General features: G+C 36.2%; 1 protein-coding gene across 3 annotated transcripts in view; it reads right to left on the bottom strand.

The window, feature by feature from the left end:
* EPC2 (enhancer of polycomb 2) overlaps positions 1 to 27,951 on the bottom strand; it is a 227,003-nt gene that overhangs the window by 54,659 nt on the left and 144,393 nt on the right. For all 3 annotated transcript variants that reach the window (XM_077153746.1, XM_077153745.1, XM_077153747.1), the window contains one exon: positions 20,443 to 20,588. In XM_077153746.1, the coding sequence (XP_077009861.1) occupies positions 20,443 to 20,588 (146 nt within the window). The remainder of the gene's footprint in view (positions 1 to 20,442; positions 20,589 to 27,951) is intronic.

Here is a 27,951-nt window from a genome sequence, read left to right as displayed (position 1 = left end):
CCCCCAGGCCGCGGAGAACGGTGACCCCGTGACTCCCGGGGAACGTGCACTCTCTCGGGCGGGCCGCTGCCGCTGGCGCCCTCCCGCCACGCTTGTTGCCCAGGGCCGACTAGGAAATTCGGACGGGCTCTTTCCCTGGCTGCGGCGACCAGCAACCCTCCCTGCGTTCGGACCCGGGGCCGGCTCAAGCCGCTTCGGCTAGCGAACCCCCAGGACGGCGAGAGTTGTCCAAAGTTTAAGGTTCCACAGCACCTTTTACTGGTGGGACCCGCAGACAAACGTGTGCCACGAGCGCCACCTACTGGGCAGGATAAGAAAAACAGAACCCAGAGATTCCACAGAAAAATATTACAACCTTGCTGGGTCCAACACCAAGAGAAATCTGAATAAATGCCCAGACGCCAGCAGCAGAAGATAACTGTCCACGCTCAAAAGACTGAGAATATGGCTCAGTCAAAGGAACAAACCAATAGCTCAAATGAGACACAAGAGCTGAGACAACTAATGCTGAATATACGAACAGAAATGGAAAACCTCTTCAAAAATGAAATCGATAAATTGAGGGAGGACATGAAGAGGACATGGGCTGAACATAAAGAAGAAATAGAAAAACTGAAAAAACAAATCGCAGAACTTATGGAAGTGAAGGATAAAGTAGCAAACATAGAAAAAATAATGGATAGCTACAATGATAGATTTAAAGAGACAGAAGATAGAATTAGTGATTTGGAGGATGGAACATCTGAATTCCAAAAAGAAACAGAAACTATAGGGAAAAGAATGGAAATACTTGAACAGGGTATCAGGGAACTCAAGGACAATATGAACCGCACAAATATACGTGTTGTGGGTGTCCCAGAAGGAGAAGAGAAGGGAAAAGGAGGAGAAAAACTAATGGAAGAAATTATCACTGAAAATTTCCCAACTCTTATGAAAGACCTAAAATTACAGATCCAAGAAGTGCAGCGCACCCCAAAGAGAGTAGACCCAAATAGGCGTTCTCCAAGACACTTACTAGTTAGAATGTCAGAGGTCAAAGAGAAAGAGAAGATCTTGAAAGCAGCAAGAGAAAAACAATCCATTACATACAAGGGAAACCCAATAAGACTTTGTGTAGATTTCTCAGCAGAAACCATGGAAGCTAGAAGACAGTGGGATGATATATTTAAAATACTAAAAGAGAAAAACTGCCAACCAAGACTCCTATATCCAGCAAAATTATCCTTCAAAAATGAGGGAGAAATTAAAACATTCTCAGACAAAAAGTCACTGAAAGAATTTGTGACCAAGAGACCAGCTCTGCAAGAAATACTAAAGGGAGCACTAGAGTCAGATACAAAAAGACAGAAGAGAGAGATATGGAAAAGAGTGTAGAAAGAAGGAAAATCAGATATGATATATATAATACAAAAGGCAAAATGTTAGAGGAAAATATTATCCAAACAGTAATAACACTAAATGTCAATGGACTGAATTCCCCAATCAAAAGACATAGAATGGTAGAATGGATTAAAAAACAGGATCCTTCTATATGCTGTCTACAGGAAACACATCTTAGACCCAAAGATAAACACAGGTTGAAAGTGAAAGGTTGGGAAAAGATATTTCATGCAAATAACAACCAGAAAAGAGCAGGAGTGGCTATACTAATATCCAACAAATTAGACTTCAAATGTAAAACAGTTAAAAGAGACAAAGAAGGACACTATATACTTATAAAAGGAACAATTAAACAAGAAGACATAACAATCATAAATATTTACGCACCGAATCAGAATGCCCCAAAATACGTGAGGAATATACTGCAAACACTGAAAAGGGAAATAGACTCATATACCATAATAGTTGGAGACTTCAACTCACCACTCTCATCAAGGGACAGAACATCTAGACAGAGGATCAACAAAGAAATAGAGAATCTGAATATTACTATAAATGAACTAGACTTAATAGACATTTATAGGACATTACATCCCACAACAGCAGGATACACCTTTTTCTCAAGTGCTCATGGATCATTCTCAAAGATAGACCATATGCTGGGTCACAAAGCAAGTCTTAACAAATTTAAAAAGATTGAAATCTTACACAACACTTTCTCGGACCATAAAGGAATGATGTTGGAAATCAATAATAGGCAGAGTGCCAGAAAATTCACAAATACGTGGAGGCTCAACAACACACTCCTAAACAACGACTGGGTCAAAGAAGAAATTGCAAGAGAAATTAGCAAATACCTCGAGGCGAATGAAAATGAAAACACAACATATCAAAACTTATGGGACGCAGCAAAGGCAGTGCTAAGAGGGAAATTTATTGCTCTAAATGCCTATATCAGAAAAGAAGAAAAGGCAAAAATTCAGGAATTAACTATCCATTTGGAAGAACTGGAGAAAGAACAGCAAGCTAACCCCAAAGCAAGCAAAAGGAAAGAAATAACAAAGATTAGAGCACAAATAAACGAAATTGAAAACATGAAAACAATAGAGAAAATCAATAAGGCCAGAAGTTGGTTCTATGAGAAAATCAATAAGATTGATGGGCCCTTAGCAAGATTGACAAAAAGAAGAAGAGAGAGGATGCAAATAAATAAGATCAGAAATGGAAGAGGAGACATAACTACTGACCTCACAGAAATAAAGGAGGTAATAACAGGATACTATGAACAACTTTACGCTAATAAATACAACAATTTAGAGGAAATGGACGGGTTCCTGGAAAGACATGAACAACCAACTTTGACTCAAGAAGACATAGATGACCTCAACAAACCAATCACAAGTAAAGAAATTGAAGTAGTCATTCAAAAGCTTCCTAAAAAGAAAAGTCCAGGACCAGATGGCTTCACATGTGAATTCTACCAAACGTTCCAGAAAGAATTAGTACCAATTCTCTTCAAACTCTTCAAAAAAATCGAAGTGGAGGGAAAACTACCTAATTCATTCTATGAAGCCAACATCACCCTCATACCAAAACCAGGCAAAGATATTACAAAAAAAGAAAACTACAGACCAATCTCTCTAATGAATACAGATGCAAAAATCCTCAATAAAATTCTAGCAAATCGTATCCAACAACACATTAAAAGAATTATACATCATGACCAAGTAGGATTCATTCCAGGTATGCAAGGATGGTTCAACATAAGAAAATCAATTAATGTAATACACCATATCAACAAATCAGAAAAATCACATGATCATCTCAATTGATGCAGAGAAGGCATTCGACAAGATTCAACATCCTTTCCTGTTGAAAACACTTCAAAAGATAGGAATACAAGGGAACTTCCTTAAAATGATAGAGGGAATATATGAAAAACCCACAGCTAATATCATCCTCAATGGGGAAAAATTGAAAACTTTCCCCCTAAGATCAGGAACAAGACAAGGATGTCCACTATCACCACTATTATTCAACATTGTGTTGGAGGTTCTAGCCAGAGCAATTAGACAAGAAAAAGAAATACAAGGCATCAAAATTGGAAAGGAAGAAGTAAAACTATCACTGTTTGCAGACGATATGATACTATACGTCGAAAACCCGGAAAAATCCACAACAAAACTACTAGAGCTAATAAATGAGTACAGCAAAGTAGCAGGTTACAAGATCAACATTCAAAAATCTGTAGCATTTCTATACACTAGTAATGAACAAGCTGAGGGGGAAATCAAGAAACGAATCCCATTTACAATTGCAACTAAAAGAATAAAATACCTAGGAATAAATTTAACTAAAGAGACAAAAAACCTATATAAAGAAAACTACAAAAAACTGCTAAAAGAAATCACAGAAGACCTAAACAGATGGAAGGGCATACCGTGTTCATGGATTGGAAAACTAAATATAGTTAAGATGTCAATCCTACCTAAATTGATTTACAGATTCAATGCAATACCAATCAAAATCCCAACAACTTATTTTTCAGAAATAGAAAAACCAATAAGCAAATTTATCTGGAAGGGCAGGGTGCCCCGAATTGCTAAAAACATCTTGAGGAAAAAAAACGAAGCTGGAGATCTCGCGCTGCCTGACTTTAAGGCATATTATGAAGCCACAGTGGTCAAAACAGCATGGTATTGGCATAAAGATAGATATATCGACCAATGGAATCGAATAGAGTGCTCAGATATAGACCCTCTCATCTATGGACATTTGATCTTTGATAAGGCAGTCAAGCCAACTCACCTGGGACAGAGCAGTCTCTTCAATAAATGGTGCCTAGAGAACTGGATATTCATATGCAAAAGAATGAAAGAAGACCCATTTCTCACACCTTATACAAAAGTTAACTCAAAATGGATCAAAGATCTAAACATTAGGTCTAAGACCATAAAACAGTTAGAGGAAAATGTTGGGAGATATCTTATGGATCTTACAACTGGAGGCGGTTTTATGGACCTTAAACCTAAAGCAAGAGCACTGAAGAAGGAAATAAATAAATGGGAGCTCCTCAAAATTAAACACTTTTGTGCATCAAAGAACTTCATCAAGAAAGTAGAAAGACAGCCTTCACAATGGGAGACAATATTTGGAAATGATATATCAGATAAAGGTCTAGTATCCAGAATTTATAAAGAGATTGTTCATCTCAACAACAAAAAGACAGCCAACCCAATTACAAAATGGGAAAAAGACTTGAACAGACACCTCTCAGAAGAGGAAATACGGATGGCCAAGAGGCACATGAAGAGATGCTCAATGTCCCTGGCCATTAGAGAAATGCAAATCAAAACCACAATGAGATATCATCTCACACCCACCAGAATGGCCATTATCAACAAAACAGAAGATGACAAGTGCTGGAGAGGATGCGGAGAAAGAGGCACACTTATCCACTGTTGGTGGGAATGTCAAAGGGTGCAACCACTGTGGAAGGCAGTTTGGCGGTTCCTCAAAAAGCTGAATATAGAATTGCCATACGACCCAGCAATACCATTGCTAGGTATCTACTCAAAGGACTTAAGGGCAAAGACACAAACGGACATTTGCACACCAATGTTTATAGCAGCATTATTTACAATTGCAAAGAGATGGAAACAGCCAAAATCTCCATCAACAGAAGAGTGGCTAAACAAACTGTGGTATATACATACGATGGAATATTATGCAGCTTTAAGACAAGATAAACTTATGAACCATGTAATAACATGGATGGACCTAGAGAATATTATGCTGAGTGAATCCAGCCAAAAACTAAAGGACAAATACTGTATGGTCCCACTGATGTGAACGGACATTCGAGAATAAACTTGAAATATGTCATTGGTAACAGAGTTCAGCAGGAGTTAGAAACAGGGTAAGACAATGGGTAATTGAAGCTGAAGGGATACAGACTGTGCAACAGGACTAGATACAAAAACTCAAAAATGGACAGCACAATAATACCTAAATGTAAAGTAATCATGTTAAAACACTGAATGAAGCTGCATCTGAGCTATAGGTTCTTGTTTTGTTTTGTTTTGATTTTGCTATTATTACTTTTATTTTTTTCTCTATATTAACATTCTATATCTTTTTCGGTTATGTTGCTAGTTCTTCTAAACCAATGCAAATGTACTAAGAAATGATGATCATGCATCTATGTGATGATGTTAAGAATTAATGATTGCATGTGTAGAATGGTATGATCTCTAAATGTTGGGTTAATTTCTTTTTTTCCGTTAATTAAAAAAAAAAAAAAAGAGAAGGGATAATTGGAGATGAAGGGATACAGACTGTACAACTGGACTGGATATAAAACTCAGAAATGGACAGCACAATACTACCCAATTGTAATGCAATTATGTTAAAACACTGAATGAAGCTGCATGTGAGGTATAGGTTTTTTGCTTTTGTTTTTTTTGTTTTTTTTTCTTTCTATTATTGTTTTAATTCTTATTCTGTTGTCTTTTTATTTCTTTTTCTAAATTGATGCAAATGTACTAAGAAATGATGAATATGCAACTATGTGATGTTATTAAGAATTACTGATTGTACATGTAGATTGGAATGATTTCTAATTGTTTTGTTAATTCTTTTTTTAATTAATAAAAAAAAAGGCTAAAAAAATAAAAAATAAAAAATAAATGTAGGTTCTGGAAAAAATAACTCTTTCTTCCTATAGTCTCACAAAGTAGGTGTAGTTCTAAAATACAGACAATGTCTTCCTTACCCCTGTATTCTGAACTACCTTAATCCGACTTAATCAGCTTCATTCTTATCTCTAACAGAAGCTTGATCTCTTTTTCAATTTCTTTAACAGTTATTGTATGTGACAATCTGACCTTCAGAACTGCAGAATTACTACTACGAGTCTTAGGTGTCACACAGGTACTGAAAGTTCCAGGGAAATACCAGGTTATACATATGTAACAGAGCATCTCACAATCTAGAAATAACAATGACCACTCTGGTAAATGTGACTGCTTTAAGAGTTTAGGGCCCAATTTTCTTATAAGTATTTTCTAAATGAGATCATACAATATTTGCTCTTTTGTTTCTGGATTATTTTTAATCAAACAATTTCCCATAGGTTCAGTCACAACGCTGCATGCTTCACAACTTTGTTCCTTTCTGTAATATATGTATACACCACTCTTCACCATTCTACTTCTCAGTGCATCCTTCAACCACCATTTGGATTTGATTTGATTTTATAGAGAGTGGAAACTATTAAAAATGTTTTTGTTGTTTCTCTGTTTTTTTTTTTTTAGCTTTTTCTTTAATATTGAGAAAAATCTTCATGCACATACCTTCTATACATGGCGCACAATTAATGGCTCACAATATCACATAGTTGTGTATATGTCACCATGATCATTTTTTAGAACATTTATATCAATCCAGAAAAAGAAATAAAAAGTCAAACATACCATATATCTTACTTCCCTCCCTCTCATTGACCACTAGTGTTTCCATCTACCCAATTTATTTTACCCTCTCCCCATAAATATACAAAAAAATATTTATGTATTTTTTTCTGGATATTTCTTTTATTAATCAATAATGTGTATAGATGTGATGAGGATTACACTGTTCAGGTATTTGAGAAACTCATTAGCATTGGCTCTTTAGACATAAGTAAAATGCCTAGCACAGTGGGTACATAACAATGTTACGTATTTAATTTATCCATACTTTTCACTCATCTATCCATACCTGGAATATAAGAACCATCAGACACAAGGTTCTCATAATCACACAGTCACATTAATAAACGTCATTGTTATACAGTTGTCAAGAATCTCAGCTACTGGAACACAGCTCAACAGTTTGAGGTACTTCCCTCTAGCCACTCCAATACACTATAAACTAAAAAAGGATATAAAAAGGGTTAACCTTCAAGATAACCTCTTGACTCTGAAATCTCCCAGCCACTGAAACGTTATTTCTTCTCATTTCTCTATTCTCCTTTCAGTCAAGAAAGTTTTCTTAATCTCTTGATCCCGGGTCCTGGCTTATACCCAAGCTTTCTGTCCCACATTGCCAGGGAGATTTATATTCCTGGGCATCATGTCTCGCGTAGGTGGAAAGGCAGGGAGTTCACATGCTGAGTTGACTTAGAGAGAGAGGTCACATCTGAGCAACAAAAGAGGTTCTCTGGGGGGTGAGAGAATTAGGCATAATTTTAAGTAGGCTTAGCTTATCCTTTGCAGGAGTAAGTTTAATAAGGGATGAACCCTAAGATCGAGGGCGTGGCCTACTGACTTGGTTATCCCCACCAGTTGTGAGAATATCAGAAATTCTCCAAATGGGGAAGCTGAACACCTTGCCGCTTCTCCCCATTCCTCCAAGGGGACCCCACAAATACTTCTTTATTCAATGCCCAAATCACTCTGGGATTCTCAGGGTATCATACTAACTTGGACAAACCAACAAAATCTTATTACCTGTTAAGGATTCCATGCACTTATGGTGTTCAACTAAACTGACCATACAAGTTAAATCAGGAAATGCACTACCCAAAATAAAAATTTTGCACCAAATAAACACTCACCCTCCAGTCTAACCTAGAAGTTGAGGTTGAAAAATATAGATGACATCATCCTTTACCCAGTTTTCTGATATACCTTAGTCCTATATATATCAGTTTCATTTGTTTCTCGAAGTACGATCCCCTTTGCAAGTTTTTTAAACAGTTCCTGTATGGGGTACTGCTCACTTACATGGTTTCAGAACTTCAAGACTGAGTCTCAGGTGTCACATAAGTACCCAAAGTCTTTGGGAAAGACCATGTTATATACAAACAGCTCAATATCTCACAATTTAGAATTAACAGTTACACCTCTGAATATATGTGACTGCTGCAAGAGCTTACAATTTAGGACCCTTTACAATAAGCCCCAATCTGATAACCTATACTCTCAAATTTAGTTCACTGAATTTTAATATTAAAGTTAGTCCACATGACTGAGGCACGATAATATTTGTCTTTTTTCCTGACATTTCTTTCAACATACAGCTCTTAAGGTTATTCATCTGGCTGCATGCCTCACAACTTCATTTCTTCTTGTGGTCACTCAGTAGTCCATTGTATGTACTCACCATTGTTCCCCCTTCCATTCCTTAACCTTGTACCCTTGGGCCACCTCCAATCACTGTAGATCAGGAACACTGCCACCATAACCCCCAGTGTGCAAACGTCTATTCTTATCTCCAGATTCAGTTTCTCCAGGAATATACTGAGCAACAGGGTTTCAGGATCATACAGCAAACCCATCCCTAGCCTCCTGTGGAACTACCACACTGTCCTCCAAGGGATTAGACCTCTCATTTCTCTACTGACAGTGAATAGGTATCTCTCTCTCTCTCCGCATTCTCTAGAACTTGTTTTTCTCAGTTCATTTTTAAACAGTTTTATTCACACACCATACAATTCAACCTCAGTGTATTGAAATGGCGTCAGGACCATAATTTATATGAAGACATTTCCTTTTCTTCCCCATGCCCCCACCTGCTGACATTTAGTTTTGGCATAACGTCTTTGTTACATTCAGTGGAAGCATATTATATATTACTGTTGACTATAGACTCTAGCTTGCACTGATTGCACTTTTTCACATATACCATCTATTTTCAATACCCTGCAATAATAATATTCATTTGTTCTCCCTCATACAAAAACACTTTTGTATTTTTATTTTTAATCACCATCATTGTACACTCTGGGCGTTCCTAAACTATACTGCCTCAGTATTTATGTCTATCTTTCCTTCTGGTTTCATATGCCCCTAGCCTTCTCCCTCTATCATACTCACATTCAGCTTCTTCCAGTGTATTTACATTATTGTGCTACAATCAGGTAGTATTGTACTATTTCTGAATTTTTACAACCACCTGTATTGTAAATTTGTATTCCTTCAGCACCAATTACACAATCTCTACCCTATTTCTTGTGTTCTTAACTTCAATTCACAAAGTTCACTCCTTAATGTTAGTTCATATTAGTGAGACCACATGGTATTTGTCCTTTTGTTTCTGGATTCACTCAGCATAACGTCCTCAAGGTTCATCCACACGGCTTCATGACTTATTCTGTCTTACAGCTGCGTAATATTCCATTAAATGTATATACACGGCTTGTTCAGTTACTCATCCATTGATGGACATTTGGGCTGTTTCCATGGCTTGACTATCGTAAGCAATGCTACTATAAACATTGGCATGCAAATGTCTGTTTGTGTCCTTGCCCTCAGGTCCTCTGAATATATACCTAGCAATAGGATTGCTGGATCATATGGCAATTCTATACTTTGCTTCCTAAGGAACCACCTCTAGAGATGTACCATTTTACATTCCCACCAATAGTGGATAAGTGTACCTCTTTCTCCGCATCCTCTCCAACACATGTCATTTTCTGTTTCTAGAAAATGGCATCCTTAGTAGGTATCAGATGATATCTCACTGTGGTTTTGATCTGCATTTCCTTAATAGCCAGTGAAGCTGAACAACTTTTCATGTATCTTATAGACATTTGTATTTCCTCTTCTGAGAAGTGTCTGTTCATGTCTTTTACCCATTTTTAAACTGGGTTGTTTGTCTTTTTGTTGTTGAGTTGGAGAATCTCTTTACATATTCTGGATATGAAACCCTCATCTGACATGTGAATTCCAAATATTGTCTCCCACTGCGTAGGCTGACTTTTTACTTTCTTGACAAAGTTCTTTGATGCACAAAAGTGTTTAATTTTGACGGGTTCCCCTTCATCTATTTCTGTCTTCAATGCTTGTAAGGTCTAGGAAACCACCTCCTATTACAAGATTTATAAGTTATTTCCCTACATTTTCTTCTAAAAGCTTTATGCTCTTAACTCTAATGTTTAGGTACTTGATTCAATTTGAATTAATTTTTGTATAGGATGTGATATGGATCCTTTCTTCTTCTTGTGCATATAGATATCCTGTTCTCCACACTCCATTTATTCAAGAGGCTGCTCTATTTGATTCCATTGGTCACTCTGTCTTTATGGGATGCTGTTTTGACCATAGCACCTTCATAACATGTTTTAAAATCAGGTAGTGTTGTGTCCTTCCACCTTATTTTTCCTTTTCAAGATATTTTCAGCAATTTAGGGGAAATTGCTGAAAATATCTTGCTCCCCTTCCAAATAAATTTAGTTATTGTTTTTTTTCTATTTCTGCAAAGCAAATTTTTTGGATTTTAATTGGTATGGCATTGAACCTATATATTGATTTTGGTAGAACAGACATTTTAACTATATTTAGTCTTCCAATCTATGGTATGCCCTTCCATTTATTCAGGTCTTCCATGATTTCTTTCAGCAATTTCTTGTAGTTCTCTGTGCATAGGTCTTTAATATCAATTAAATTTATTTCTAAATATCTGATTCTTTTGGTTGCTATTGCAAACGGAATGTTTTCCTTGAGTTCTTCCTCAGGCTGCTCATTACTAGTGTATAGAAATGCTACTGATTTGGGGGTGTTGATCTTGTACCCTGCCACCCTGCTGTAGTCACTCATTAGATCTAGTAGACTTTGGACATATAGGATCATATTATCTGCAGACAGTAAGCATTTTACTTCTTCCTTTCCAATTTGGATGCTTTTTATTTCTTTTTCTTGTCTAACTGCCCTGGCTAGAACTTCCAGTTCAATGCTGAATAACAATGGTGACAATGGGCATCTTTGTTTTGTTCCTAATCTTACAGGGAAAGCTTCCAGTCTTTCATATTGAGGATGATGTTAGCTATGGGTTTTTCTTATATTCCCTTTATCATGTGGAGGATGTTACCTTCTATTCCTATTATTGGAAATGTTTTCATCAAGAAAGGATGTTATAATTTTGCTAAATGCCTTTCTGCAACAAACAAGATGATCATGTGAATTTTCTGCTTTGATTTGTTGATATGGTGCATTATACTAATTGACTTCCCTATGCTGAACCATCCTTACATACCTAAAATAAATTCCACTTCACCATGGTGTACAATTTTTTTAATGTGGTGCTGGATTTGATTTGCAAGTATTTTTTTTGAGGATTTTTGCATCTATATTCATTAGAGAGATTGGTCTGCAATATTCTGTTCTTGTAGTATCTTTGTCTGGCTTTGGTATTAGAGTGATGTTGGCTTCACAGAATGAGTTAGGTAGCATTCCCTCCTCGTCAACTTTTCTGAAGAGCTTGAGCAGGATTGGCCTAATTTTTTCTTGACTGTTTGGTAGAATTCACATGTGAAGCCATTTGGTCCTGGACTTTTCTTTTTTGGGAGCTTCTGATGACTGATTCAATATCTTTACTTGTGATCAGTTAGTTGAGGTCATCTATTTCTTCTCTAGTCAATGTTGATTGTTCATGCCTTTCTAGGAAGTTGTCCATTTCATCTTCGTTATCTAGGAAGTTGTCCATTTCATCTTCGTTATCTAGTTTATTAGCATTTGGTTGCTCATAGTTATATTCTCATTGCCTCCTTTATTTCTGCTGGGTCAGTAGTTATTTCTCCTCTTACATTTATTTGCATTCTTTCTCTCTCTCTCTTTCCTTTTTTTGTCAACCTAGCTAAGAGTCCATTGGTTTCATTGATTTTCTCAAAGAACCGACTTTTTTTTTCTCAATTATTTTTATGTTCTCAATTTCATTTATTTCGCCTCTAATCTTCATTATTTCTTTCCGTTTGTGTGCTTTGGGGTCAGTTTGCTGTTCTTTCTCTAGTCATTCCAAGTGAACAGTTAATTTCTTGATTTCTGCTCTTTCATTTTGCTGCCTTTGCTGAATCCCATAAATTTTTTTTCGTTTTTTTTTTTTGTATTTTTATCTTTGAATCCCATAAATTTTGATGTGTTGAGTTTTCATTTGCTTTGAGATACTTAATGATTTATCTTATAGTTTCTTCTTTGACCCATTGGTTGTTTAAGAGCGTGTTGTTTAGCTTTCTTATGTTTGTGAATTTCTGGCCCTCTGCCTGTTATTGATTTCCATTTTCATTCCATTATGATCCAAGAGAGCATTTTGCATGATTTCAATCCTTTTAAATTTATTGAGACTTGCTCTGTGACCTAGCATATGGTCCATCCTAGAGAATGATCCATAAGCACTTGAGTAAAAGGTGTTTCCTGCTATTGTGGGGAATGTTCTGTAAATGTCTGTTAAGTCTACTTCATTTATCATATCATTCGGATTCTGTTTCTTTATTGATCCTGTCTAGATGTTTTATCCATTGACTAGAATGGGGAATTCAAGTCTCCAGTGATTATGACAGAAATGTCTATTTCTCCCTTCAGTGTTGTCAGTGTTTGCCTCATGTACTTTGGAGCACTCTGGCTTAGTGTATAAATATTTATGATTGCTATGTCTTCTTACTGAATTGTTCCTTTTATTAATATATAATGCCCTTCTTTGTCTCTTTTGTTTTACATTTGAAATCTAATTTGTCAGATATTAGTATAGCTACTCCTGATGTTTTCTGATTGTTTGTATGAAATATCTTTTCCCAACCTTTCACTTTCGACCTATTTTTGTCCTCGGGTCTAAAATGAGTCTCCTATAGATAGCATATAGATGGGTCCTTTGCAATCCATTCTGTCAGTCTACATCTTCTGATTGGGGAGTGTAATCCATTAACATTTTATGTTACTACTGTAAAGGCAATGCTCTCTTCTATACCACGTTATCTTTAGGATTTTTTATATCATGTCTAGTTTTTTTCTTTTTATCTTCACAGATTTCTACACAATTCTCCAGACCTCTCTCTCCTGCCTTTTCCTATCTACTTTTAGTGCTTCCCTTAGTATTTCTTGCAGAGCCAGTTTCTTAGTCACAAATTCTCAAAGTGATTGTTTGTCTGAATATATTTTAACCTACCCTCATTTTTGAAGGACAGTTTTGCTGGATAGAGAATTCTTGGTTGGCAGATTTTCTTTTCTAGAATCTTAAATATATCATTCCACTGCCTTCTCGCCAACATGGTTTCTGCTGAAAAATCCACGCATAGTCTTACTGGATTTCCCTTGTATGTGGATTGCTTTTCTCTTGGAGCTTTCAAAATTCTCTCATTCTCTTGACATCTGACAATCTGATTAGTAAGTATCTTGGAGTATGTCTATTTGCATATATTTTCTTTGGCATATGCTGTACTTCTTGGATCTGTAATTTTATGTCTTTCCTAAGTGATGAGAAATTGTGACTAATTGTTTCTGCCATTATTCTCCTACTCCTTTTCCCTTCTCTTTTCCTTCTGAGACCTCCACAATGCGTATACTTGTGTATTTCATGTCGTCATTTGATTTTCTGACACACTGCTCATATTTTTTCATTTTTTTCCTATATTTTCTTTTGTGTGTCGGATTTCGGCTGTCCAGTCTTCGAGTTCACTAATCCTTTCTTCTGCCTCTTCAAATCTGTTGCTGTAGGTGTCCATTGTTTTTTAAATCTCTTCTACCGTGCCTTTCATTCCTGTAAGTTCTGTGATTTGTTTTTCAAACTTTCAAGTTGTTCTTTTTGTCTGCCCAATGTATTCTTTATATCCTTCCTCAACCTGCTGAGTTGATTTTAGATGAAATGTTCCAAGTCTGTTCAAATATACTGAATTAGCTCTTTTAATACCTGTACATTTGAAGTGCTGGTTTGTTCCTTTGACTGGGCTATATCTTCAACTTTCCTAGTATGACTCGCTACTTTTCCTGGCATCTAGGAATTTGATTTCCTTAATTAGTTTATTCTGGAGGTTGTTTTCACTCTTTTACCTAGGATTTTCTTGCTGGATAGCTTTGTTCTCTATCTGTTCTTTGACATTCAGTTCAACGTAACCTAGATCTCTAGCATAGGCTCTGTTTAACTGTTTTTCTGTTTCTTGCCCTGCCTATACGGAGCCTTTTTTTTTTTTTTTGAAGGCTGGTGTTCTTATAGACCAGACAGGCCCAAGTCTCAAGAGGAAGGAGTCGCTCGCATGAGTTTTCCCTGAGGGTGAGACCCAGCAGGTTGTCTGTCTTTTCTAAGAAGCCTCTAGACTCTGTGCTTTTATCATCCAGTCCAGCATGCGGTACTTGTCTGCCTGTGGCTTCCCACTAGTGTAAAGTGATGGTGGTGCCTTTAATTTCAGCAGACTCTCTGTTGGTGACATGGTTGAAATAAAGGTGAGATTGTAAATTGGTATTAATTGTTTCAGTTTTCCAATCCATTTGCCTGAATTACTTGAAGGAGGGATTCCACTTCAGCTGGGCCCCACCTTTCTCTTGAGGAAGATATTCAGAGAAGCTTAATTGTGCCCTTGCCTGGAACAGTGCTGGAGCCTGAGAGTGCGCTTCCAGTTCTATCTACAGAGAGTTCCGTGTGGGTGTCAGCTGTTTCCCCTGGTCCAGATTGGTGTATGTCCTGTGTCTGGTCACTGAAGTGGCCTCCAGCAATTGTTCTGTACTTTTCCTGGCTATTTACTAGCTGCTCTGGAGGATGAACTAAATTCCAGACCTCACTAAGCTGCCATCTTTCTCTGCCTTGTGTTGTTGTTTTAAAAGAAGATGACCAATTAAAATGAAACAAAACAAAAGCCAAACAATCCAACTAGTGGTAGAATAGCAGTGTTCCAGGTGAGAGTTAATAAAAAAGGGTTTGTGAATTACAGACAAGAAATACATTATATTTGGGGAAAACATACTGGTTTGACTTAATGATATCTGGATATGGAAGATTAGTAAGAAGTCAAGTTCTCAAATCACAAAGTTGGTCAACTAGATGGAAGATGATGATGTCATTAATTGAGATAGGAAAAGCAAATCTGAGGGACATAGAGAAGCTCTAGATTGGCTGAAGCTGAAATATCTGCGGGATATTTAGGTGGAGAAGACCCATATGAAAAATGTTCTGGAGCTTAGTTGGTTAGAGGCATGGATTTGAGAATCAGTACTAAATTGGTGGTAGCTTAAGATACAAGCACAGATACCAAAAGAAATAGTAACAAAAGATGCAGAGGAACAATGGAACTGTAGGTGAAAAAAGAAAAAGACACGAATCGGGAAAATGTTAGTCAACAGCATACAATACCACAAGGATACAAAATAGCATAATGGCTGAAAGGAGGCTCTTGAATAACATTTAAGAGGTCAGTATGGAGCTCTAAGAGCCCAACTTCAGTACAGTGAAACAGACTGTAGTATGAATAAAAAGTAACGGTAGGAAGCAATGAGTATGGCTAATTTTTCAGACATTTAATTGTGAGACACAGGGTGGTAGTTTAGTAAAAAATACAAAAATAAAAAGGTTCTTTTGAAAGTTAGGGACCCTTGAGTACATATTGAGAACAGAACATTGGAGATGAAATATTGAAGGAATAGTAACAGGTACAGTGACAGAAAGAGTTACAATTAGAAAGGATTTAGGATTAACCCTTGTATAAGAGGAGAAAAGGTGATATGGAAGTAGTAGGGAAGGAAAATGATGGGACTCATGAGGCTGATAATCTATTTCTTCATGATGTTGGAGGCAAGGTGCTCTGTTTTGGACAGGGGTGCTGGAAGGAAAGGAGTAATGACAAAGTCTAGCTGTACGGGAATGTATGATTTAAGTGGAGAGCAGTGAAAGGTCAAAAGAATATTGAAGGTTAAATAACTGATAATTTTAGAAAGGGGTCTATAAATTAAGACATTGAGGATTTAGAAAGAAAATTTTATTTCTTAACAAGTGTTTCATAAGGTATTTTAGAGGAAATTATATGAATGAATTCTATTAAGGTGGTTAGTGATTAAAAAAAAATCTTTTTAGAAATAATCTCAAACTTAAAGAAATTTACAAGAATGAAACCATTTCAAAGAGCACCTGTATACCCTTTACCCAGACTCATCTCCTAAACCTTTTTGCTTTAACATTTGTTTGCACACTCTAAATACATGCAATTTTTTTTTCTGATTCATTTGAGGGTACGACATGGCTCTTCACCACTAAATACTTCAGCATAAATTTCTCAACAATAGGTATATTCTCCTACCAACCATGTGCAGTTATTAAATTCAGTAAATTTAACATAGGTTCTTTATAGCACCCATATTCCAATTTTGCAAATGACGCAACAATGACCTCTATATATTTTTTCTCCTTCAATAGAGAATCCAGTCCCAGATCAAGTATTGCAATTGGCTGTTCTGTCTAAAAAAACATATTTTAAAAATAAAATCAAAAGGATTTGATAAACAATTAAATTTAGGGACTGAATAAAACAAATGAAAAAACATACATGATTCTGAGATCTGGGAGTCCATGGGGAGACAAGGAATACAGGATCATCTCAGGCAAGAAGAGTAAGTACAGTTTGGAAAGACTAAATTTGAGAGGTCTGAGGACCTCTAGGTGGAGATGCCCAACACAAAGCACAAAAGAAGGAAAAAAAATCTGGAGATGGAGAAAGAGGTCAAGGCTAAAGATATGTGGATTATGTCCACAAAAACACTCACTGAAGTGATGATAATACCCCAAATTACACAGGATAAGAACATCAGGGAAAAAATTTAGAGAAATCCTGGTATTTATAGGATTTGAGTGAAAGAGGAGTCTGCAAAGGAAAGTGAGAAGGGATGGTCATGAGAAGTGATAAGGAAACTATGAGGGACTGTATTATACTCAAGAAATTGAAAGTAAAGAAAGTTTTAAGAAATAAGAAGAGCTCAAAGAGAAGAACTCAAATAAGATAAACAGATGGGGACTGAAAATAATCATGGCATTTGGCAATGGGAAGTTTTCAAGAATTACTTCATTGAAATAGTCTCTCCACATACTGATGGGGGCACTCTTTCATGTCTTTCTGTACCAACCTAATAAATATTGGTTTGGCCAGAAACTTAATTCCTTGCCCTGGGTTCTGGTGCTTTGCCAGCCCCTACATGGGAAAAATAGAGATCTGAGAATCCACAAATCAGGAATGAGGACAGCCCTATAGCATCTCCAATCCTTGGTTCTAGTAACAGAATAAATCTCCACCTTTATCTCTACTGCTGCAAGAAGACACTATTTGGTACTGTGTCAGCAAGTTGTTTTACAGCCTATAAGCTTGTTTCTGAGCAAAGAAAACTACTAACTGGATGGTGCTGAATACGTAAGGCATGTATTGTTTACATGCTATATTGTTTATCATGACCCTACTTAGAAAATAAGCTCCATAAGGTCAGGACCTTTTGTCACCTCTCTATCACCTGTCTTATTCACCCGTATACCAAATAAGTATTGCCGACTGAATAAAAACAAATTACAGAGAGTTGAAGACTTTTGATGATGTAATCTCTGCTGCCATGGGTAATCTGAGCAATCACGGAAAACAGAAATATCAGAAGACTGAAATATGCCAATATCCCCTAAACAAACATGAATAAGCCCAATAAAATGGCAGGAGGGAAGAGAAAAAATGTAGATCCTTGAAAAGTAAAGGTTATCCACTCACAATATTTAGAAGGAAGAAGCCATTAGGGGTCAACATGGCTCTATTATTAGTTTAAGAGAAACAAGGCATAACTTACTATAAGAGTTATTAAATAGGGAGATTAAGAAAATATAAACTAATGTAGCTGCTTTCCTATGATAAAAATGTATGTATCCTGGGCAGTACAACAGTGGCAGGATTCTTGCCTGCCATGCTGGAGACCTGGGTTCGATTCCCAGAGCCTGCCCATGCCAAAAAAAAGCTTGTATCCTTATGGCTAAGATAAGGACAAACAGATTAAATAATGTTGATGAAAGAATTTGAAAACATATTCAAAATTGCCAATGAACAGTTTTTTTGTCCATGTGACAGGTCTCCAGTGGAAGGCCCTTAAAATGCTGATTTGAAGTCTCACTTGTTTGACATTACCAATGACCTCCATAAAGGCATACCTATGAAAACTGATGAGGATAAAAACGCAGAAGGGAGAAAATCACAGCTGATAAAATTAAAGATTCAATGTCATCTCAATGGGTTGACAGTGGTTCGAAAACCACAAAGTGGAATTTTATGGAGAAAAAGATAAGCTAACAGACAACTATTAGCCTAAAAAAATTATACAATCATAGTTTCTTTTAGGTGAAAACATACCTAGTACAAATCAACACTGTGAAGTAGAGCTATTAAATTACCAAAACGCCATATTAGCCACATGTAGACACACAAAAGCAGGAACATATACAGAATCTGGGAATAAGAGTTCCATTGTATTTTGCATATATCAAACTATATCTGAAGTTCTGAATTAAATTCTGAGCACCATCATCTAAAAAGAAACAATAACGAACTGCTGTTTTCAAGAAGGTAATAGGATACTAGACATAGATGTGGAGAAAAGGGAGTTTAGATTTTGAGTGAATGCTAGGAAGCTGTACTTTAATTTTCACTAGATGGACACAATCACATTATAACATGTTTAAAATGTTTTTGTAATTGATCATCCCACTGTTAACAGTTTTTAAATGCTTCAACACTTAAGTGTATTAACTCTTTTGGAGCAGAAAACCAGAGAAAGGGGGGAAAAAAGAAATCACTGAGTAAGCCACAGCAGCAGTGATGAGAACAATATTCCCATATGGGGAATACGGGATCTGATCCCTGGCTGATCCAGTCCAAGATACCCAGGAAAATAGGCATCTAAAGAAGAAAAAAATGAACTATATCTCAATACAGTAAACAAACAAACAAACAAGAAACTTCAGGAAAACTAATTGGCACTAGTTCTAATGAATACCGATTTGCTAACTGAAATAAATTCCCAATAAATAAAAACAGTAGTAAAGCAAACCAATAGGTTGAATTTTACAAAACTCATTTTCAACATACTACTCTGGATAGTTCACTGGATATTATTTTCTATAAAAACGGGGGGGGGGGGGCGGGGGCGGAGGAATATAAGGCCAAATATGCAGCAGTCATTTTAGAACAGAAAATTTATGGAAATATTTCTAAAGAGCTTATAATGCTTAACCTCAGGGATTTTAATAATTTGGTTACTGGGTGAGGGAAAAATTTGTGTGGTAAAGTATTCAGAAGTTTTAATAAACAGTCCTGTGTAAAAAGTTTACTTGCACCTTTATTAATGTGTAACTTATGTAAATTCTTAGTACATAACAATGATTACGATACACAATTATATTTTTGAAAGTTTATTTTTTAAGTTTGATAACAGATATCAACACAAATTCATTAAAAAGATAAATCACCAATAACTCCAGCATCCATATATAGCCTACTGCTGACATTCTGCTGCATATTCTTAGTCTTTTTCACCATACAAATACTTTAAAAAAACGCCCCAATTTTTTTACATAAATAATTCTGTATCCTGTTTTAAAATCTAACATTGTATAATTTGCACTTTCTCATGGTTTGATATCCTTTCAAAACAAGAATTTTTAAATGGCTGCATAATATTTTACCATACAGACAACCCGTAATTTGGAACATTCCTGTTCAAAGATCTTTGACATTTTCATTAATTATTCTTGATATCAACTTCTAAAGGTAGGATTACAAAATCAAAGGTATAAATATTTTAAGGTTCCTGACATATACTGGCTAAAGTGCTTTCCAGAAAGGCTATACCATTTTAAATTTCCAATGTCACATATGAGAATGCCTTATTAAAAATAAATTACTTTGTAATTTTCCATCACTTAAAATTTTAAGTGACATATACATATTTAAAATTAAAATTTATTTGAAATGATTATAAGAGTATCTAATATAAATCTGAGCAACTGAGCAGAAACTGATGAGATGACTGCCTCAGAGACTTATACAAATTTAGTTACTGAAGCACCTAAAGGATAATCCTATAGAAAGGACTATGAAGATAATGTAACGTTGTAACTAGTATTATACTCCTACACAAAGAAACTAGGCTTAAGTATTCAGTTCAATGGCCATTATAAACAGAGATGCCAGGATATTAGGAAAAGAAATTCAAAAGAAAAATTCAATATACTCAGGTCTAAAGAAAATGGGAAAAAAAGCTAATTGGGTTAATTATAAGACAAGATACAGTTTACACGGTACAGTACCTGATTAGAACTGGCTTTTTCAAGTCTGTCAATCATAATTTCAAATTGCAAAGGCTTAATTTCCATCTTTCTATTAAGTCTATTTAATAAGGTCTCATCTTCTGAATCCATATCATAATCTGGTTGCTCGTTGTCTAGATTAAAGGCTAGAAAAGAAAAAAAATTTCAAGTTAAGGAGAAATTATGAAGGTATCCAGTGTTAAATCAAATTTGACCTCAGAATACTACTAAATTACAATACATTGACTAGAGAGGCATCATGAGCAAATGTCTAAAAACTGGTTTCAGAGACAAACTGCATAGTTTTGTCATAAAATTTTGATTCATATATGGTATAAAGTTTAAAAGAATAGTAAAAACAATAATAAACTGTTTATTTAAAAAGTAAAGTACCATAAATATATGTAAAAAAATAAAGTAGCATTTATATGATAGAAATGGCACTTTAAATCACTGAGGTTAAGACAAATTAAATTACCAAAACAAAAAACAAAAACCTTAAAAATCTGTTGAGCATAACAGACTAGATATCTTAAAAAAAAATTAAGTTGGATTCCTACCTTACTCTTAACATACCAATAAAGTGACACATTCAATTAAATTGTTACAGCAAAAGCTAAAATCTGTAAAATTACTAGAAAAAAAAAAAACATGGGAAAATTTTGTTTGGGCAGATACAAACTCAAAAGCCATTAAAACTGAATAGAAACAGATTAATTTGATTATATATATTATCAATTTCTACAGGGAGAATGTAATAAACTAAGTCAAAAGACAAAGAACAAACAGAAAAAAATGTAACATACATGCAAGGAGCTGATTTTATTAGCAATTTCTTATAAGTAAGAAAAATCCACTAACTGAACAGAAAAATCGGAGGATCTGAATTTTAGTGAAGAATTACCAACGACTTGTAAACATGAAAAATAAAGTTCAACCTACCTCTCAACAAATGCAAATACAATAACAAGATAGTTATGTTTCACCCATCAGTTTGAGAAGATCAAAAATGGGGGAAGGAAGCTCACTTAAAAACTGTGAAGATGAGATTATAAGCTGATATTTAGTTCATTATATAATGTGCTTCTTAACTTGGCAATCTTATTTCTAGGAATTTATCCTGTTGACAGATTCACACAGAGTCAAAAATACTAGCTATGAAACTGTCTGAAGTAAAAATTATTAAGTAAAAAAAGATATGTACATGGAATACACTGAAGCCCTGAAAAAGAATGACATTCACCTATGTAGACTGATACAGAATAAAACTCACCTTCAAGAATATTAAGTGAGAAAAACTAAGGTACAAACAGTGTATACAGTATACTAAGATTTTGTGTTTATAAAAGGGCAAAGATACATATATCCATATATATGCATATGGATGTAAATGCGTATATTTTTGGAAGAATACAAGTTTTCTACTTCAGGGTAGCAAGACTGTGGGAATAGGATTCCAGGATGGTGGAAAGAATTAAAAATTTTTCTTTGTTCCCTTTTGTATTCTTTGACATTTTAAGCATGTACATGTATTAATGCTTAAAATATCAATTAAAAAGGAGAAAAAATGCATACCCAAATTATGTCATCAGTATATGGCTATTTTAAGACTGCCTGTGGATCAATGTATGAATGAGTATCTCACAGTCATACCTTGCTAAGATTAAAATGTCTTGGCAGTCTCAGATTCAACATGACATTCTTAAAAGCAATTTATAATACAACAATATAATTTTAGCAAAATCAGCACCCCACTACACATGATAATGATAGGCTAAAAAGCAAAACTAATTAATTATAAGGCAAACAACTCTATCTTACAAATATGAAATCTGGGGTTAACTTCTTTAAAATTATGCAACAACAAAAACAAAAATTGTGTTTGCTAACACTTATAAATATACACAGCACTTAATATGGGCTTAACAGTGTTCAAAGTGCTTTATACCTACTACATATTAATTTAAATTTCATACCACCCTGTGTGGTAGGAAGCATTAGGTAGGTAGCATCTACCAAATGAATTTCACATTCTAAAACTTAAAATTATTTTATTTGACTTATATTGTAAAGTACACAATAAAGTTAGAAAATCAGGTATTATAGCTGTTGGTGAGCTAGTCTCACACCTTATTTTGTATGCATAAGTCATTTAAAATACTACTGAAAATAAATTTACCAATCTTTATTTTTTGACAATAATTTGAAAGTGTGTTTTTAAAGTCAATCCAATCTGCCTCAAACTCAACCACAGATTATGCAGCCCCCATAAACTATAAGGATTTCTAAAATTTACTCTTCCTTCCAAAAAGGGCTCTTGTATTTGAAAAAGCATGTAAACGAAAGTGCAATGACCTGCCTTTAGTCCACAAATAGTCAATAAAATCAGGTAGTTGATACAACTAGACAACTTTTTAGAGAAAGATTTTAAAAACTGTCAAGTAGAATTAACCCAGTATAATGCACTTCTGAGTTAAAAAGTTTTCAAAAGTCACAAGGGCAAGATGACATGATCATACTGCTTGATGCTGAAAATGCATTTGACAAAATTCAGCATCCTTTCCTGATAAAAACACTTCAAAAGGTAGGAATTAAAGGAAATTTCCTCAATATCAAAAGGGGCATATACAAAAAACCCATAGCCAGCATCATAGTTAATGGTGAGAGACTGAAAATCTTCCCCCTAAAATTGGGAATGAGACACTGGTGCCCACCGTCACCACTATTATTCAACATTGTACTAGAAGTCCTAGCTGGAGTGATTAGACAGGAGAAAGAAAGAAAAGGCATTCAAACAGGAAAAGAAGAAGTAAAACTCATTATTTATAGATGACACAATCCTATACTTGGAAAATCCTGAGAAATCTATGACAAAGCTACCTCAACAAATAAATTCAGCAAAGTGACGGGATACACCAATAATATACAAAAATCAGTAACATTTCTATACACAAGTAATGACCTATCTGAGGAGACAATTCAGGAAAAAAATTCCATTCAAAATGGTGACCAAAAGAATCAGATATCTAGGAATAAGCCTAACCAGGACTTGTACACAGAAAATTACAAAACACTGCTAAAAGAACTAAGAAATGACCCAAACAGATGGAAAGAATTCCATATTCATGGATAGGAAGGTTGAATGTTGTTAAGATGCCAATTCTACCCGAACTGATCTACAGATTCAACGCATACCAATCAAGATCCAAACACCCTACTTTCAAAGGCTTGGAAAAGCTGGCTATCAAATTTATTTGGAAGGGAAAGAGACCCTGAATAGCTAAAGATATCCTAAAAAAGGTAGAAAGTAGTGGGAGGAACAACACTTCCTGACTTAAAGCTTACTATAAAGTCACAGTGGTCAAAACACCATGATATTGGCACAAAGATAGAAGAATCAACCAACAGAATCAAATCGAGAGTATGGAGATAGACCACCAATTCTATAACAATTTATATTTGATAAGGCCCCAAATCCACTGAACTGGGACATAAACAGGTATGGGAGAAACTTATTCCTGCAAAGGATAGGCTAAGCCTACTTAAAATTAGGCCTAAGAGTCACCCCCAAGAGAATCTCTTTTGTTTCTCAGATGTGGCCTCTCTCTCTCTAAGTCAACACAGCAGGGGAATCCACTGCCCTCCCCCTCTATGTGGGACATGACTCCCAGCATGTAAATCTCCCTGGCAGTGTGGGACAGAAATCGCAGGATGAGCTGGGACCCAGTATCAAGGGACTGAGAAAGCCTTCTTAACTAAGAAGGGGAAAAGAGACATGAGAAAAAATTAAGTGTCAGTGGTGGAGAGTTTCAAACCAAGTCTGGAGGTTATTCTTATGCATTATATAGATATCTTTTTTCAGTTTATGGTGTATTTGAGTGGCTAAAGGGAAGTACCTGAAACTACAGAGCTGTGTTCCAGTAGCCTTGTTTCTTGAAGATGAGTGTATAATGATACAGCTTTTACAATGTGATTGTGAAAATCTGATGTACCCTTTATCTAGAGTATGAAAAGATGAGTAAACAATCTGGATAAAAAAAAAAACAAAACAAATAGGAGGAACAAATGTCAAAATAAATTGGTTAGATGGAAATATTAGTGGTCAATGAGAAGGAGGGGTAAGGGTACATATGAGTTTTTTCTTTTTATTTCTTTTTCTGGAGTGTGCGAATGTTCTAAAAAGTGATCACTGTGTGATGAACACACAACTATGTGATGATATTGTGAGCCACTGATTGTACATAATGTATGGAATGTTTTTATGTTAAGAATGCTCATGCTTGTATGTGGTCATTTATTAATAAAAATAGTTTTTAAAAAAGATCATGGTGATGAATACACAGCTATGTGATGATACTGTAAGTCACTGATTGTACATCATGTATAGAAAGCATGTGTGTGAAGATGGCTAAAAAGCACATGAAGAGATTTTTTTTTTTTTTGGAGAGGGGCCAGCCTCTCCAGAACAACTAGTTCCACCCTCCATCCCATATTACTGACTGCCCCATCCAACATGAAAAAGTTGAAATGGGCATAGCCTAAACACTGCAAAAGGGTGGGAGAAAGATTAAAGGTGATGGTGGAGTTATACAGAGAAGGTAGGGTTTAAAAAATGAACATGAGGGACTTCCTGGAAGATGGCGGCTTAGTAAGACGCGCGGATCTTAGTTTCTTCTCCAGGACACCTACTAGGGGAGTAGAAACAATACAGAAAGCGCCCAAAGCCACAACAGAGATAAAAAAGACAGCGTACCCCATCCTGGAACGGCTGGCTGGCTGAGAGAAGCAGCTCGGGTGAGATCGCCGAGGCGCGCGGGCCTTACCGGGCGGGGTGGCAAGCGGCCGGAGTTACTCCCTTCCCCCTTCCCGGGCCGGCTGGGAGAATTGGAGAGGCGGTCCCCTGAAACCAAGGCGGCTGGCGCCCACACCACGCGCAGCCCCCGGACCAACTGAGAGAATTGGATCGGAAACCCCCAGGCCGTGGAGAACGGTGACGGGTGCGGGAGGCCCCTTCCAAACCCGTGACTCCCGGGGAACGTGCACTCTCTCGGGCGGGCCGCTGCCGCTGGCGCCCTCCCGCCACGCTTGTTGCCCAGGGCCGACTAGGAAATTCGGACGGGCTCTTTCCCTGGCTGCGGCGACCAGCAACCCTCCCTGCGTTCGGACCGCAGGCCGGCTCAAGCCGCTTTGGCTAGCGAACCCCCAGGACGGCGAGAGTTTTCCAAAGTTTAAGGTCCCACAGCACCTTTTACTGGTGGGACCCGCAGACAAACGTGTGCCACGAGCGCCACCTACTGGGCAGGATAAGAAAAACAGAACCCAGAGATTTCACAGAAAAATCTTCCAAACTTTTGGATCCAATACCCAGAGAAATCTGTCTAAATGTGCAGACGCCAACAGAAGATAACAGATCACGCTCAAATAATTGAAAATATGGCCCAGTCAAAGGAACAAACCAATAGTTCAAATGAGATACAGGAGCTGAGACAACTAATGCTAAATATACGAACAGAAATGGAAAACCTCTTCAAACCGAAATCGATAAATTGAGGGAGGACATGAAGAAGACATGGGCTGAACATAAAGAAGAAATAGAAAAACTGAAAAAGCAAATCACAGAACTTATGGAAGTGAAGGACAAAGTAGAAAAGATAGAAAAAACAATGGATACCTACAATGATAGATTCAAAGAGACAGAAGATAGAATTAGTGATTTGGAGGATGGAACATCTGAATTCCAAAAAGAAACAGAAACTATTGGGAAAAGAATGGAAAAATTTGAACAGGGTATCAGGGAACTCAAGGACAATATGAACCGCACAAATATACGTGTTGTGGGTGTCCCAGAAGGAGAAGAGAAGGGAAAAGGAGGAGAAAAACTAATGGAAAAAATTTTCACTGAAAATTTCCCAACTCTTATGAAAGACCTAAAATTACAGATCCAAGAAGTGCAGCGCACCCCAAAGAGATTAGACCCGAATAGGCGTTCTCCAAGACACTTAATAGTTAGAATGTCAGAGGTCAAAGAGAAAGAGAGGATCTTGAAAGCAGCAAGAGAAAAACAATCCATCACATACAAGGGAAACCCAATAAGACTGTGTGTAGATTTCTCAGCAGAAACCATGGAGGCTAGAAGACAGTGGGATGATATATTTAAAATACTAAAAGAGAAAAACTGCCAACCAAGACTCCTATATCCAGCAAAATTGTCCCTCAAAAATGAGGGAGAAATTAAAACATTCTCAGACAAAAAGTCACTGAGAGAATTTGTGACCAAGAGACCAGCTCTGCAAGAAATACTAAAGGGAGCACTAGAGTCAGAACCAAAAAGACAGAAGAGAGAGGTATGGAGAAGAGTGTAGAAAGAAGGAAAGTCAGATATGATATATATATAATACAAAAGGTAAAATGGCAGAGGAAAATATTATCCAAACAGTAATAACACTAAATGTTAATGGACTGAATTCCCCAATCAAAAGACATAGATTGGCAGAATGGATTAAAAAACAGGATCCTTCTATATGCTGTCTACAGGAAACACATCTTAGACCCAAAGATAAACATAGGTTGAAAGTGAAAGGTTGGGAAAAGATATTTCATGCAAATAACAACCAGAAAATAGCAGGAGTGGCTATACTAATATCCAACAAGTTAGACTTCAAATGTAAAACAGTTAAAAGAGACAAAGAAGGACACTATATACTAATAAAAGGGACAATTAAACAAGAAGACATAACAATCATAAATATTTACGCACCGAACCAGAATGCCCCAAAATACGTGAGGAATACACTGCAAACACTGAAAAGGGAAATAGACACAAATACCATAATAGTTGGAGACTTCAATTCCCCACTCTCATCAATGGACAGAACATCTAGACAGAGGATCAATAAAGAAATAGAGAATCTGAATATTACTATAAATGAGCTAGACTTAACAGACATTTATAGGACATTACATCCCACAACAGGAGGATACACCTTTTTCTCAAGTGCTCATGGATCATTCTCAAAGATAGACCATATGCTGGGTCACAAAGCAAGTCTTAACAAATTTAAAAAGATTGAAATCATACACAACACTTTCTCGGATCATAAAGGAATGAAGTTGGAAATCAATAATAGGCAGAATGCCAGAAAATTCACAAATACCTGGAGGCTCAACAACACACTCTTAAACAACGAGTGGGTCAACGAAGAAATTGCAAGAGAAATTAGTAAATACCTCGAGGCAAATGAAAATGAAAACACAACATATCAAAACTTATGGGATGCAGCAAAGGCAGTGCTAAGAGGGAAATTTATTGCCCTAAATGCCTATATCAGAAAAGAAGAAAAGGCAAAAATGCAGGAATTAACTGTTCAATTGGAAGAACTGGAGAAAGAACAGCAAACTAATCCCAAAGCAAGCAAAAGGAAAGAAATAACAAAGATCAGAGCAGAAATAACTGAAATTGAAAACATGAAAACAGTAGAGAAAATCAATAAGACCAGAAGTTGGTTCTAT

Source organism: Tamandua tetradactyla, chromosome 3, assembly GCF_023851605.1.
Source record: "Tamandua tetradactyla isolate mTamTet1 chromosome 3, mTamTet1.pri, whole genome shotgun sequence".
NCBI lineage: Eukaryota > Metazoa > Chordata > Mammalia > Pilosa > Myrmecophagidae > Tamandua > Tamandua tetradactyla.
This window is presented reverse-complemented; position numbering and strand designations above follow the sequence as displayed.